The sequence below is a fragment of the Homarus americanus genome, unplaced genomic scaffold (assembly GCF_018991925.1).
Source record: "Homarus americanus isolate GMGI-L3 unplaced genomic scaffold, GMGI_Hamer_2.0 scaffold44060, whole genome shotgun sequence".
NCBI lineage: Eukaryota > Metazoa > Arthropoda > Malacostraca > Decapoda > Nephropidae > Homarus > Homarus americanus.
Window position 1 is genome coordinate 4704693 of NW_024756871.1, and position 12054 is coordinate 4716746.

Below are 12054 nucleotides of genomic sequence, written 5' to 3' on the forward strand. Positions count from 1 at the left end.
CAGAAAAACGAAAGACAGAATAAACTAAAATGCAACAAAAGACAAAAACGAAGACAAGTGAATAAATTAGTATCCAGAACAAAAGAAGTTGAGTATTGCCGGGGAGGGGGAAGACACAACGAATCTTAAATTATATATAAAGGCTTGGACAGAAAACAAGGATATATAACTCAACTCAGGTATATGCCAGGTAGATGTCAGGTAGATAAGGTTAATTAAGGAATGAATCTATGGTGTGTGTGTGTGTGTGTGTGTGTGTGTGTGTGTGTGTATGTAAGAGAGAATAACAGAAAGACAGACAGACAGACAGAATCAGACAAATAGACAAGAGGCAAAGAACACTATAATAATAATAATAATAATAATAATAATAATAATAATAATAATAATAATAATAATGATAATAATAAACACGAATGAATGTATTACCAAACGTTCATTCCCCATCCACTAATTCTCTTAGGCTCAGAGGTCGACACAATCCTTCACCCTGGCCAAGAGCTTAGGGACTTCCCCAGTCTGGCCGAAATTAAGGCAAGGGAAAGTGGGCCAATTGTAAATACGTAAACTACAATGTATTTCTAAGTGTTATAGGGAAAATTCGGGGAAAGTACGGAAGTTATAGGGAAAAATCAGGGAAAATACGTAAGTTATAGGGAAAAATCAGGGAAAATACGTAAGTTATAGGGAAAAATCAGGGAAAGTATGTAAGTTATAGGGAAAAATTAGTGAAGGGGGGGGGTCGTCTTACAGGCATTCCCATAACAACAACAAAAGAAGCATATTCACAAGTTTCAACAGATCTTAGAGACAAAGGGGGAGGGGGGCTGAGAGGGGAGGCTGAGGGGCTGAGAGGGGGGCTGAGGGGGGAGGTTGAGAGGCTGGGAGGGTCTGGGGGGCTGAAAGTCTCTATACGAGGTGACAAAAAGAGGGGCTTGGGGGCTGAAAGTGTCTTACGAGGTGACCAAAAGAGTTCCTTAACCTCTGTTTTTTTTTTCTTCTTATGGACAAGTTTAGGTAAAAGAAGTATATGTGGATGAAGGAGTTTTAAAGGGAGTAGTTTATTGAGAGTATGAAAAGACCTTATTTACTACCCCCTTCACCACCCTACCTTCCTTCTCCCTCTTCCTCCTTCTCCCTTCCTTTATTCCCTCCCTCGTTCCTTCCTACCCCCCTTCATTCCTTCCCTCAATGATATAGAGACTGTCTGTGTACGTCTGTAAGGATATACAATGAGTGTGTTAGGTTAGGTTAGGTTTGGTTAGGTTAGGTTAGGTTAGGTTAGGTTAGGTTAGGTTAGGTTAGGTTAGAGTGTGTGTTATAAGTGGAGTCTGTTGGTATAAAAAATAAAGTACTGTGTTTATGCGTCGGTACAAGCTTTAAATGGACATGTTTGACGTCACAGTTAAGCTGAAGTGTATCTGGGCCGATCCAGTAATGGTTAAATATTGTTGATCCTATACCACTTAACAATACTACTATTGCTATTACCATTCTACCACCACTTACCACCATTCGACCACACTACCACCATCCATCGTCTACCACCACTACCTCCTGCTCTCGTGTTAACTACCATCTACCACAATTCTACCACCTACCATCACTAACCTTCACCTACCACCACGACCACACTACCACCATCCATCGTCTACCACCACTACCTCCTGCTCTCGTGTTAACTACCATCTACCACAATTCTACCACCTACCATCACTAACCTTCACCTACCACCACTACCTCCTGCTTCCAAGTTTCTGATTGGTCACTGGTCAGGTCAGGTAGGGGTCAGGTCAGGTTGGCTACTGGTCAGGTCAGTGCAGCCTATCGACCAGGCTGTCAGTAAAGGCCACTGACTAAATGAACATTGATTTCTCAGCGTCAAAGGAAGACGTGGTCACCCCTATGTTGGCCTGAACCTTTTGTGTCTGTCTGTCTGTCTGTCTGTCTGTCTGTCTATCTATTTATCTAACTTTCTGTTTGTTTGTTTACCTGTCTGTCACACACACACACACACACACATACACACACACACACACACATACACACACACACCTCATTGACTTACATAGTGTAGTGGGATGAAATTACACTCGCTACCACTCACCCTCCGCCCACCTTCCACCCACTCTCCGCCCACCCTCCACCCACTTCCAAGGTCTTTCCTCCGCCTAATTTCAGCGTCACTGCATATTTTCCTTTCCCTATTCCCTTTTTCAACTCCTCCACACTCCCTTCCTTCCTACGTCACCACCCATTTCCAACCCTCCACCCATTTCCAAACCTCCACCCATTTCCAACCCTCCACCCATTTCCAAACCTCCATCCATTTCCAAACCTCCACCCATTTCCAAACCTCCACCCATTTCCAACCCTCCACCCATTTCCAAACCTCCACCCATTTCCAACCTTCCACCCATTCCCAGCACACATAATCGCCCACCTTTAAGTGAACTACTGTATTAGATAGTTAAAAAGAAGACAAACTTACGTATACATCATAATGAGGTCTATCGGGAATTAATGACCAATGAAAAGATAACTTCCATCATTATCTTCATTTGAAAGAAGTATTGCATTCATTTAAGTCACAATGATCTGGTGATAATGCTTTCATTCATTCATTCATTCGTGTGATTATTTAAAGTCTCGTTATTTGTTTAGGTTTAAATACAATTGTGAAAAGCTAAGTTATTAACAACGCCCACCTTCCCTTCTCTCGCCTCCTCCTCCCACTCCTCTCTTTCCTTCCTCTCTCTCTCCTCCCCCTTCTTCCTCTCTTCTCTCCTCCCCCTCCCGTGCGTGGTATTGACCAATCACAGCACGTTTTTTTTTATAAAGGAACCAATGAGAGCACTGTTTAGATAAAAGAACCAATCACAGCACTGTTTAATATATACGAACCAATCACAGCACAGTTTAGAGATAAGAGAACCAATCACAGCTTAGATTTCCAAGGCTATGACCCCCTCTCATTCCTATTACATTGAAAATAGAGGTTACATTTAAATCTCATTAATATCTGGTAATAGTATCCAGCATCACAATTACCAGCGGTCGTCCAGTTAGAAAATAAATTAGTTCTCAGTCAGTGAACGTTTACTTAGAATCAGTTGAAAAAACAAACAAAAAATGCCACAGTTGATCCTGATGTGGTAATCTAATACTGAAACTACACAAGAAATATTTTTTTTTTTGGAAATTTCGTAGAATAAGGAAAAGCCAATAGGGAATTTATATGAGGCGACGTGGGGATGGCTAGCTAGTGTTGGGAATTTGTTACTGAAGTGAATTAGCTCGCTGGGTACTCGTCCCTCCCCTCTTAGCTCTCTCTCTCTCTCTCTCTCTCTCTCTCTCCATCTTAATCACCATGAATATTCAACAGCCACTTTGAATCCAGGGTTTGAAAGCGTTGAAACAGTTCCAAATAAACAGAGCTTAAAGTGTCTATCCCACCCCTCCTCTCCCCACTACCCCTCCTCCCCCTCCCCCAACCCTTCTATAAACAGTAACTACCTACAGCAGAATCCTCCCCCATCTCAGGTGATCACTGGCAGATGTGTACTTAAGCCCCGCCTACATTGCTACATCAGGTGATTGGGTTTAAGACAATATTTATTAGATGTGTGGGTTGTGTGTATAAGCTTTAGAAGAATTGTTAAGAAAATTAATACATAACATTATAGCAACATATATTTAAACCAATATAGACGGTATACATTGATAAAATATACATATATATATATATAGTTATAGAAAACGGGATACAGGAGCCACAGTAATTTAACCAATCAGAACGGAGTTGACAAGCTCTATAGGGTTAGGTTAGGTTTGGTTATTTTAGGTTAGGTTAGGTTATTTTAGGTTAGGTTTGGTTAGGTTAAGTTAGGTTAAGTTATGTTAGGTTAGGTATAATTAAAACTAAGTACTGTACCGGGTGTTAAAACGGCTGTACCCCCTCTAGTGATCATTAGTTACATAATTAATGAAACAATGAGCAATCAATGACACAATTACATAACACACTTCATAACGCTATTTCCACACACACACACAATTACCTAACATTGTCCTTTTCACCTTCACAGTTTGTTGTTCTTGAAAGTTTGTTATGTGTTAGAGCTCTGTGACCGTCATAGAGTTAAAATATTCAAGACTTATGCTATAACTGACCTTCATGTGGGTCTCTCTCTCTCCTCTCTTTCTCTCTCTCTCTCTCTCTCTCTCTCTCTCTCTCTCTCTCTCTCTCTCTCTCTCTCTCTCTCTCTCTCTCTCCGTGTGTGTAAAAAAGCAGATGGAGCACAGAAGAGAGAGACAGACAGAAAAGAGACAGATGAACAGAGAGAGAGAACAGATAATTTCAGAGAGAAGCGAGGGAGAACAGATGAACAGAGAGAGAGAGAGAGAGAGAGAGAGAGAGAGAGAGAGAGAGAGAGAGAGAGAGAGTTATAATTGAGCTAGTTTAGTTTGTATCACTATTTCCTTCGTTAATTTACCACTCACTAGACGTCGTTGGAGCCAATCAAAACTCTTCTTTGGTATATACATTATTTAGTGAGCGACGTCCTATCCCTTACACACTAAATAATAAGACCACACACGACTAACATCCACATACGACTAATATCCACACACGACTAACATCCGCACACTAATAACATCCACACGCCCACAACTCAGTCCCTAACTCCGTATAGGAATAAATGGGGATTCTTTTTTTTTTTTGCTTTAATATAACTTACATGTTCGGTTTGGGGTCCAGGGATTCAGGATTACGATTCAGGGGGTTCGGATTTAGGGGGGCTCGGGATTCGTGGTGTTTGATAATGGATTTTAGACCTAATCTTACACACACACACACACTACCCTCTCCACAACATTGAGCTGGATAATTGGTGGTTGGATAATTAAAGCTCTAAGCAACTTTGGATGATTACAGTCTACACCGAGGGAGCAGGGAAGTTGTTATCCAGGACAGGAAGATATTTGGCACACGTCTCTAATAAGTCACTCCCTTTAAATGGACATAAGACACCCGATAAAGGAGACGTCTTACCCTGGGTGGTCCAAGAGTGTGATTAACCGAGTTCTGGTTAATCGGGACGTTGCTTAACCGGACTCTGGATAACATGAACACGGAGTCGTTTAACCGAATTTCTAGACAAAAGTGGTGTTGATTAAACAGTGTACCGGGTAAACGACTCCGGTTAACCTAGTTCCGGTTAATCGAAAGGTTGTTTAACCCAATACTGATTATAAGATACATTTGTTAACAAAGCCGTTTAGTGCATATGGAATTCGTTTAATAGTCTTACTTAGATGATCACGAATACAGTTAACCGAATTCTGGTTAATCGGGATGACTAGAACACCAGAGCCTGTGGTTAATCGAGATCCGGTTATACGAGACGTCAGGGTAAAGAACCTAGACAGTGATTTACCGAACCCAAAACAATGAGAAAAATAGTTAACCGGCTACTGGCTAACTAGTCTATATACAGATGGAATGGCTTCTGGTTAACAGTGAGTTCGGTTAATTGGATTCATGATTAACAGACTCCTGGATAACAGATTTCGGTTAACTAGAAGCTTGAATATTAAAGCCCATAGTTAAGCTGATGTTTGAACAGCCTGGATAACAAAGTGCTCGGTTAACAAAAGCCTGGATAATATTTCGGTTAATTTGATTGTTGATAACCTCATTCCCGGCTAACAAACCTCAAGGGGTTATCCGGATACTGGATAACGATTGCTCTCTTGTTGTTAACCGGAGGCCTGGTTAATACCCCTCGGTTAACTGGATTCTGGATATTTAAGATTTAAGTTAACCAATGTCTTGATTACCGGATGTTGGGATAACAAGCATCTCAGTTAACCGGCAGCCTGGATAACTGACGTCCAGATACTCAAGACAGTAGTGGATAACCTGACCCTTACATCACTCCTTAAGGGGCCAACGTCTCTCCCTGATCCGTGAGTCAATTGATTCATGATTCAGTTGATCCGTGATTCAGTTGATTCATGAGTCAGTTGATACATGAGTCAGTTGATTCATGAGTGAGATCAATGAGTCAGTTGATGCATGAGTTGGTTAATTCATGAGTCAGTTGATCAATGAGTCAGATCAATGGGTCAGTTGATCCATGAGTCAGTTGATTCATGAGTCAGTTGATTCATGAGTCAGTTGATCCATGAGTTAGTTGATAAATGAGTCGGTTGATTCATGACTCAGTTGATCCATGAGTCAGTTGATCCACGAGTCAGTTGATCCACAAGTCAGGTGATCCGTGAGTCAGGTGATACATGAGTCAATTGATCCGTGAGTCAGGTGATCCGTGAGTCAGGTGATCCTTGGGAGAGTTGGACGCTGGTGGGGGAGGGCAGGAGGGAGGGGCCTCACAGGTGTATGGTAATGAGGGGTCACAGGTAAAGTAATAACAAAGCCAGTGGGAAAGTTCTCTCCAAAAGACATTTAAAAAACACCTTATTAGTTGACAGTTTGTGCTATAATTCTCTGTTAAATTAATATATTCAACACTGAGTACTGTATGTTACATCCGCCACACACACTGAGTTCTGTATGTTACATCCGCCACACACACTGAGTACTGTATGTTACATCCGCCACACACACTGAGTACTGTATGTTACATCCGCCACACACACTGAGTACTGTATGTTACATCCGCCACACACACTGAGTACTGTATGTTACATCCGTCACACACACACTGAGTACTGTATGTTACATCCGTCACACACACTGAGTACTGTATGTTACATCCGCCACACACACTGAGTACTGTATGTTACATCCGTCACACACACTGAGTACTGTATGTTACATCCGCCACACACACTGAGTACTGTATGTTACATCCGTCACACACACACTGAGTACTGTATGTTACATCCGTCACACACACTGAGTACTGTATGTTACATCCGCCACACACACTGAGTACTGTATGTTACATCCGTCACACACAAGAGTATTTTGGTCATCTCCCTCTTTATTAACCATTGTAAATTTGACATAAGTAGTTTAGTAGCATCGAAAAAACAGTCAACATCAATGACAACGTTATCTCACGCACAATACATTATTATTATTATTGATGAAAGTTACCAGCGGCGCCCGGCAGGTAGGACTACAGGTCTGTACACAAGAGTTCTGTAAGTTATGACAAGTTAGGACCTGGCCGGGCTGACCCGCCAGCACAAGCACAAAAGCGGTACAAACTGACCTAGTCTTTGGTGTTGATGCCGTCGGGCACCTCAAAATAACAATGGTAATACCTTGTGTACGGTACAAACACGGTGGCTCGGCTATGTACATCACCACACCACAGGTGAGCCCAGGTGTGTAGCAGGCAGATGTAGGGGGATCATTAAACCTAACCTGCTGTTGCTGCTGAGACAGACACACTCACACTGACGTCCTGTGGTAGCTGCGAGGGACTCCTTCTTGAGACTAGTGACACTGTTACTGGCGTCAGTCACGCTCTCTCCCCACTGTCCTCACAAAAGCTATTTTTATCTGTAGGTGTTCTAGTTAACACGGAGTAATATACTATCTTAATTACAGAGGTCGGACTCCTTCACTGAGTTTGTCACACTCCACACTGATCCACTATGGTCACGCTTTTCACTGAACCACTATGGTCACGCTCCACACTGAACCACTATGGTCACACTCCACACTGAACCTCTATGGTCACGCTCCACACTGAACCACTATGGTCACACTCCACACTGATTTACCTGACACTTTTCTTCAGCTCAACCATTGAGTCACGTAACTTGTGTCACGTCATCATAACAAATCACTATTCCATAACATTTATCAGGTCACGGCGTCAGGTCACTGTGGGAGGGGCTTTGAGGGGAGGACCGAGAAGTGGGGGAGGCTCGTGGGGGTGACGGGCGGGAGGACGAGGAAGAAAGGGGCGAGAAGCGTGATGGGCGTGTTGGTGTGGGGGGAAGGAAGCAGGGACCGCCGCTGCGACGGGCCCTGCGACCCCGCTACACCTCAGTGCCCTCCTGATACCCTTCGTCGGGAGAGTCTCGGGCCTTGATGCGGCTGGCGATGCCGTTGGGGAGAGGAGGAAGGACGGCGACTCCCCCGCGGGCCAGGGGCGGCGCCTGGGACCCCGGCACCCATGGTCGCTCCCCCAGGGGACCTGCAGGACCTTGGGGACTCTCCGCACCTTCCGCCACATCTTCTCGGGACCCGTAAACCTCCTGCCGATACCCATACACTGGCGGCCGACCCTTGGTCACCCCGTACAGGTCCTGCCGCGAGTCTTTTAGGTCCTGGCGTGTGCTGTACACGTCCTGCTGCGAGGCGTACATGTCTTGTCTGGAGGCGTAGGTGTCTGCTCTGGAGTCCACCCCCTCCCGTGCCCCATGGAGGTCTACCATGCTCCAGTCTGTGGCCCCAGGAACTGCTCCTCGGGGCTCTCGTTCATGCCCCGCCTCAGGAATAGGAAGCCCGTAGTCAGCTGGATAGCCATAGTTCTGTGGATCAAAGTCTTCCTGAGATTCATAGCCAGGGCGGTAGGGCGTGGAGTGCACTGGGCCGTATCCGTCGTAGCCCGGGTCGTTGGCCAGGTAGCCAGGGTTGAAGTGCTCGTGGATGATTTTGGAAGGATCAGTGTTGTCGAGGGGCTCCTGAGGGGGGGCGTCCTCTGGCCACAGCCCACTTGGGTAGAGGGAATCACCCTCCACACGCGTGTAGTCACCGCCCTCACTCACGCCCTGGATGGAGCCATTGGGGAGGTGACCGTTGACGGCCCGCACGGCCCGCTCTGCCTCGCTGATCACGTCAGGGTTGCCGAGCGTGGAAGATCCGTACGCGCCCGGAGACCCGTTCAGGTCCGTGAGTCGCGGTGGTTTTTGCACGGGATTTGGCTCGCTAGGAGAGGCTTCCTCCGAGGAAGGTGTGGTGGGAGAATCCTTCACTGGGGTGGGGGAGGAGTTGGAGCGAGCCCGCGCCAGGACCAGAAACCCCACCACTAGCACGATGAGCGCCAACACCACCAGACCGACAGAGATCCCGGCGATGTGACCTGAATCCAGCTTAGCTTGTGTCGCTGCTCTCATTGTGACAGCCAGAGTGAAGTTAGCAGTCGCCGAGCCTGCAGAGTTGATGGCAACACAGCGTAGGGTGCCGGAGTCCGTCTCCTGTGCACCTGTTATCACCAGGCGGCTTATTAGGTTCCTGTCACCCTCTTGGATGACGTAAAGACGCTGTGGTCCAAGCCCTATCACAGAGCCGTTCACCACAGGAGCCTCGCCCTTATACCACATAACCTGAGGGGGGGGCTGACCACCTACGGGGCAGGCAATCGTTGCGTTCTCTCCCGCCACGCCCTCCACCAAACGCACAATTGGTAGAATCTGGGGAGGACAGGCGAAGTCTTCCTGCGTCAGTGTGTGGAAGGTTTTCCCTTTAACTCTACTGGGGGCGGTGCATGACGGGGAGACGGGGTGTGGGACGCGCTTCTCCTCCAGTAGCCGCCAGAGTGGCAGGGAACGACAGTCACACAACCACGGATTGCCGTGAACCTGCAGCCCATGTACACGTTCCAGATTCTTCACGACGGCCGGGGGAAGCTCTGACAATTGATTACCTTGAATCTCGAGCTTCTCCATGAGCGACAAGGATTGGAAGGCCGAGGGTGAAACATTTCTGATACCCGCACGGCTAAGGTCGAGGCGCACCAGGGACGGCGTGTGGGCGAAGCTGTCACCTCGAATCTTACGGAATCTGTTTCCCTGGAGTTGTAGATCCCTCAGGGCCTGGATGTGGGAGAACGATAGTGAAGGCACCTCCGTTAACAGGTTCTCGCTCAAGTCTAATTCAACCAGGTTAGTGAGCTGGAAGAAGGCTGTTGGATCAATCTGGCCGATCTTACAGTCACGCAGGTAGATCTTCTGTAGGTTGATGAGACCTGCCCTCTTGAAAGCGTGTCTTGGTAGAGTCTGCAGGTTGTTTCCAGACAAGTCGAGGACCTGTGTGTCTGGTTCGATCCCGTCAGGCACGTTAATCAGTCCTTGGTTCCTGCACTCCACTGCTTGCTTGCCGTTCTTCCACCTACAGGTGCAGACAGACGGACAGGTGGAGGCCGTGGCCAGCCTCAGCACCATCACCACCACCAGAACTCCACCACTCCACCACATAGACGCCATCACGGTCTCACTCTCCGTCAGGTGAAGCGAAAATCCGGCATCACTGTTTTTCACTACACACGACACAGGTGACGAGTCATGTACACACACAACCCCTGTCTACATGCGCACGCAACCCGCTCACAAGTGCACACGACGACTAAGATAAACGAGCAGTAGTGTTGTAAGGCCGTGTGGTGACGAGCTCGCTGGTGTCCACTGGAGGAGAAGAACCTCCTCTCATCAGTGGAAACCTAGAGCGCACGATTTTCTCTCAGTCTCTGCCAGGGTCTAGACGGGAGACAATAAACTCCCTCTTTGATGGATCCTTCCTTTCACGTATTTTTTTTCGTCCCCTCCTTGATAAAAGTCTTGTCTTCGGACGTCTTGTTGTCTTTAAAGTGGTGGAGGGCTGAGGGGGGAGGGGGCGCACACAACAGACACTCACACACCAAGTGAGGTAAAGGTGCAGGCCTCGTCAGCAGGAACAATGGCTGTGGGTTCTCACGAGTAACAGCCACCCACTTGCGCCAGTCACTATTTTAGTAATGGGTTTTGCGGGGCCACTGACTGCTGACGTAGTCTGCTGTACTCACTACCAGCAGAAGCAGGAGATCGGTCTGCTGATGTTCCTGCTTGTAATTCCTCCCTGCTTATGCGTCATTAGTTTACTTTAACACACACACGTCAGGGGAGGGTTAATTTAATAGTGTTGGGGTAAGTATCACCACCGCACTAGTCACCAACTCGTTATGTTCACCAACAATGTCCCGCTGGTCCTTAATCACCAGTCACAAGTTCTCTGTACCTGTGGCCCAGTACTCGGTCCACCATGTATGATACAGTAAGGTTTAGAGATTTATTCTCACAGCTCTTCGTATAAAAGTTTTCACAGTACACGTTTCTCACTTCTGTGTAAAAAGTATTCAGTCAGGAGCTTCATAATATATTCTCAGCTCTTGAAATAATAAAGGTTTGTCACAATATACACAATTCTGACCTTCTAGGTAAGTTAACTGTCGTTAATTCTGACAGGTGAGACCCCCAGAGTCGAGAAGTTGCTCAGTGCTCACACACTCCTGGCGACAATAGCTCCTCACGATAGCTGGCAGTGAGCAAGCTACGTTTTTTGCCCAACTTCCGGCCCGTGACTACACCGCCGGAAGTCGAGGTGGTCAAGGCACCACCACCGTCGCTGCCTCACGGTATTTCAAAAGTCCCAACTTTCTCAGTGACTTACCGCACACTGCCCCGAGTGTCTCCACAGACGTCTTGCGCTGTATCCTCGCGTTCGCCTTAACTCATAAACATACAAGTGTTGGCAAGGGGACCCAACTCTTCTTTTTATCAAGCGATTCGCTTCTGGGTCACTAATTCACTACTTATGAAGCTCACTTGAATTATTTTATTTTCTACGTTTATTTATGAGTTTCACTGTTACTGAGTTTTCATTATGTCTTGTCTTTGTTCAGTAATGTATAAAATAATCCTTTGGTAACAAGTCTCACAGGCAGGAACAATTTAACGCGCGAGTTCCCGAACAGGTGCTCGAAACTCCCTCAGGAAGAGTGGCGCTGTATACGTCCACGCTTTGTGGCTGCCCGAGCGGTACTGAAAACCTGGAGTCGCGAGGCTGGCTAGGCCGCCGCCGGTCACACGGGAAAATCGTTGCCACGTCGAGAAAATTTTAACAGACCTACACCTCCTCATTCTTCGCCTCCCTTCACAATCACCAAATCCTTACAACTCTTCAAAGACATCGGTGTATGTATGTTAACTCTCGCCCTACTGACCGCAGTACTTCTCCTGTTTGTTGCCAGGGGAGTCGTCATCATTTCGGGGGCCAGAAGAAACTCGGCAACTCCAAGTCGGAAGTCGCAT

The 12054-nt window shown here is 46.6% G+C and overlaps 1 protein-coding gene across 2 annotated transcripts; it reads right to left on the reverse strand.

Annotated features, from left to right (window-relative positions):
- Positions 1–2036: 2036 nt before the first annotated feature.
- Positions 2037–11771, reverse strand: LOC121857024 (leucine-rich repeat-containing protein 4C-like). 2 transcript variants are annotated; one of them, XR_006087089.1, is made up of 2 exons: positions 4850–11771; positions 2037–2055 (listed from the first exon to the last, which is right to left on the reverse strand). XR_006087089.1 is itself a non-coding variant. In XM_042352850.1 (1 exon), the coding sequence occupies exon 1, from the start codon at positions 10192–10194 to the stop codon at positions 8026–8028; it is 2169 nt and encodes a 722-aa protein (XP_042208784.1). In that variant the 5' UTR covers positions 10195–11771; the 3' UTR covers positions 4727–8025. The 2 variants fall into 2 exon arrangements, 1 of the variants encoding a protein (XP_042208784.1); XM_042352850.1 differs by lacking the exon at positions 2037–2055 and having other exon boundaries at positions 4727–11771.
- Between the last annotated feature and the right edge of the window lie 283 nt (positions 11772–12054).

Coding starts and splice junctions, on each gene's coding strand:
- LOC121857024 (XM_042352850.1), bottom strand. CDS start 10,194: ATGGCGTCTATGTGGTGGAGTGGTGGAGTTCTGGTGGTGGTGATGGTG.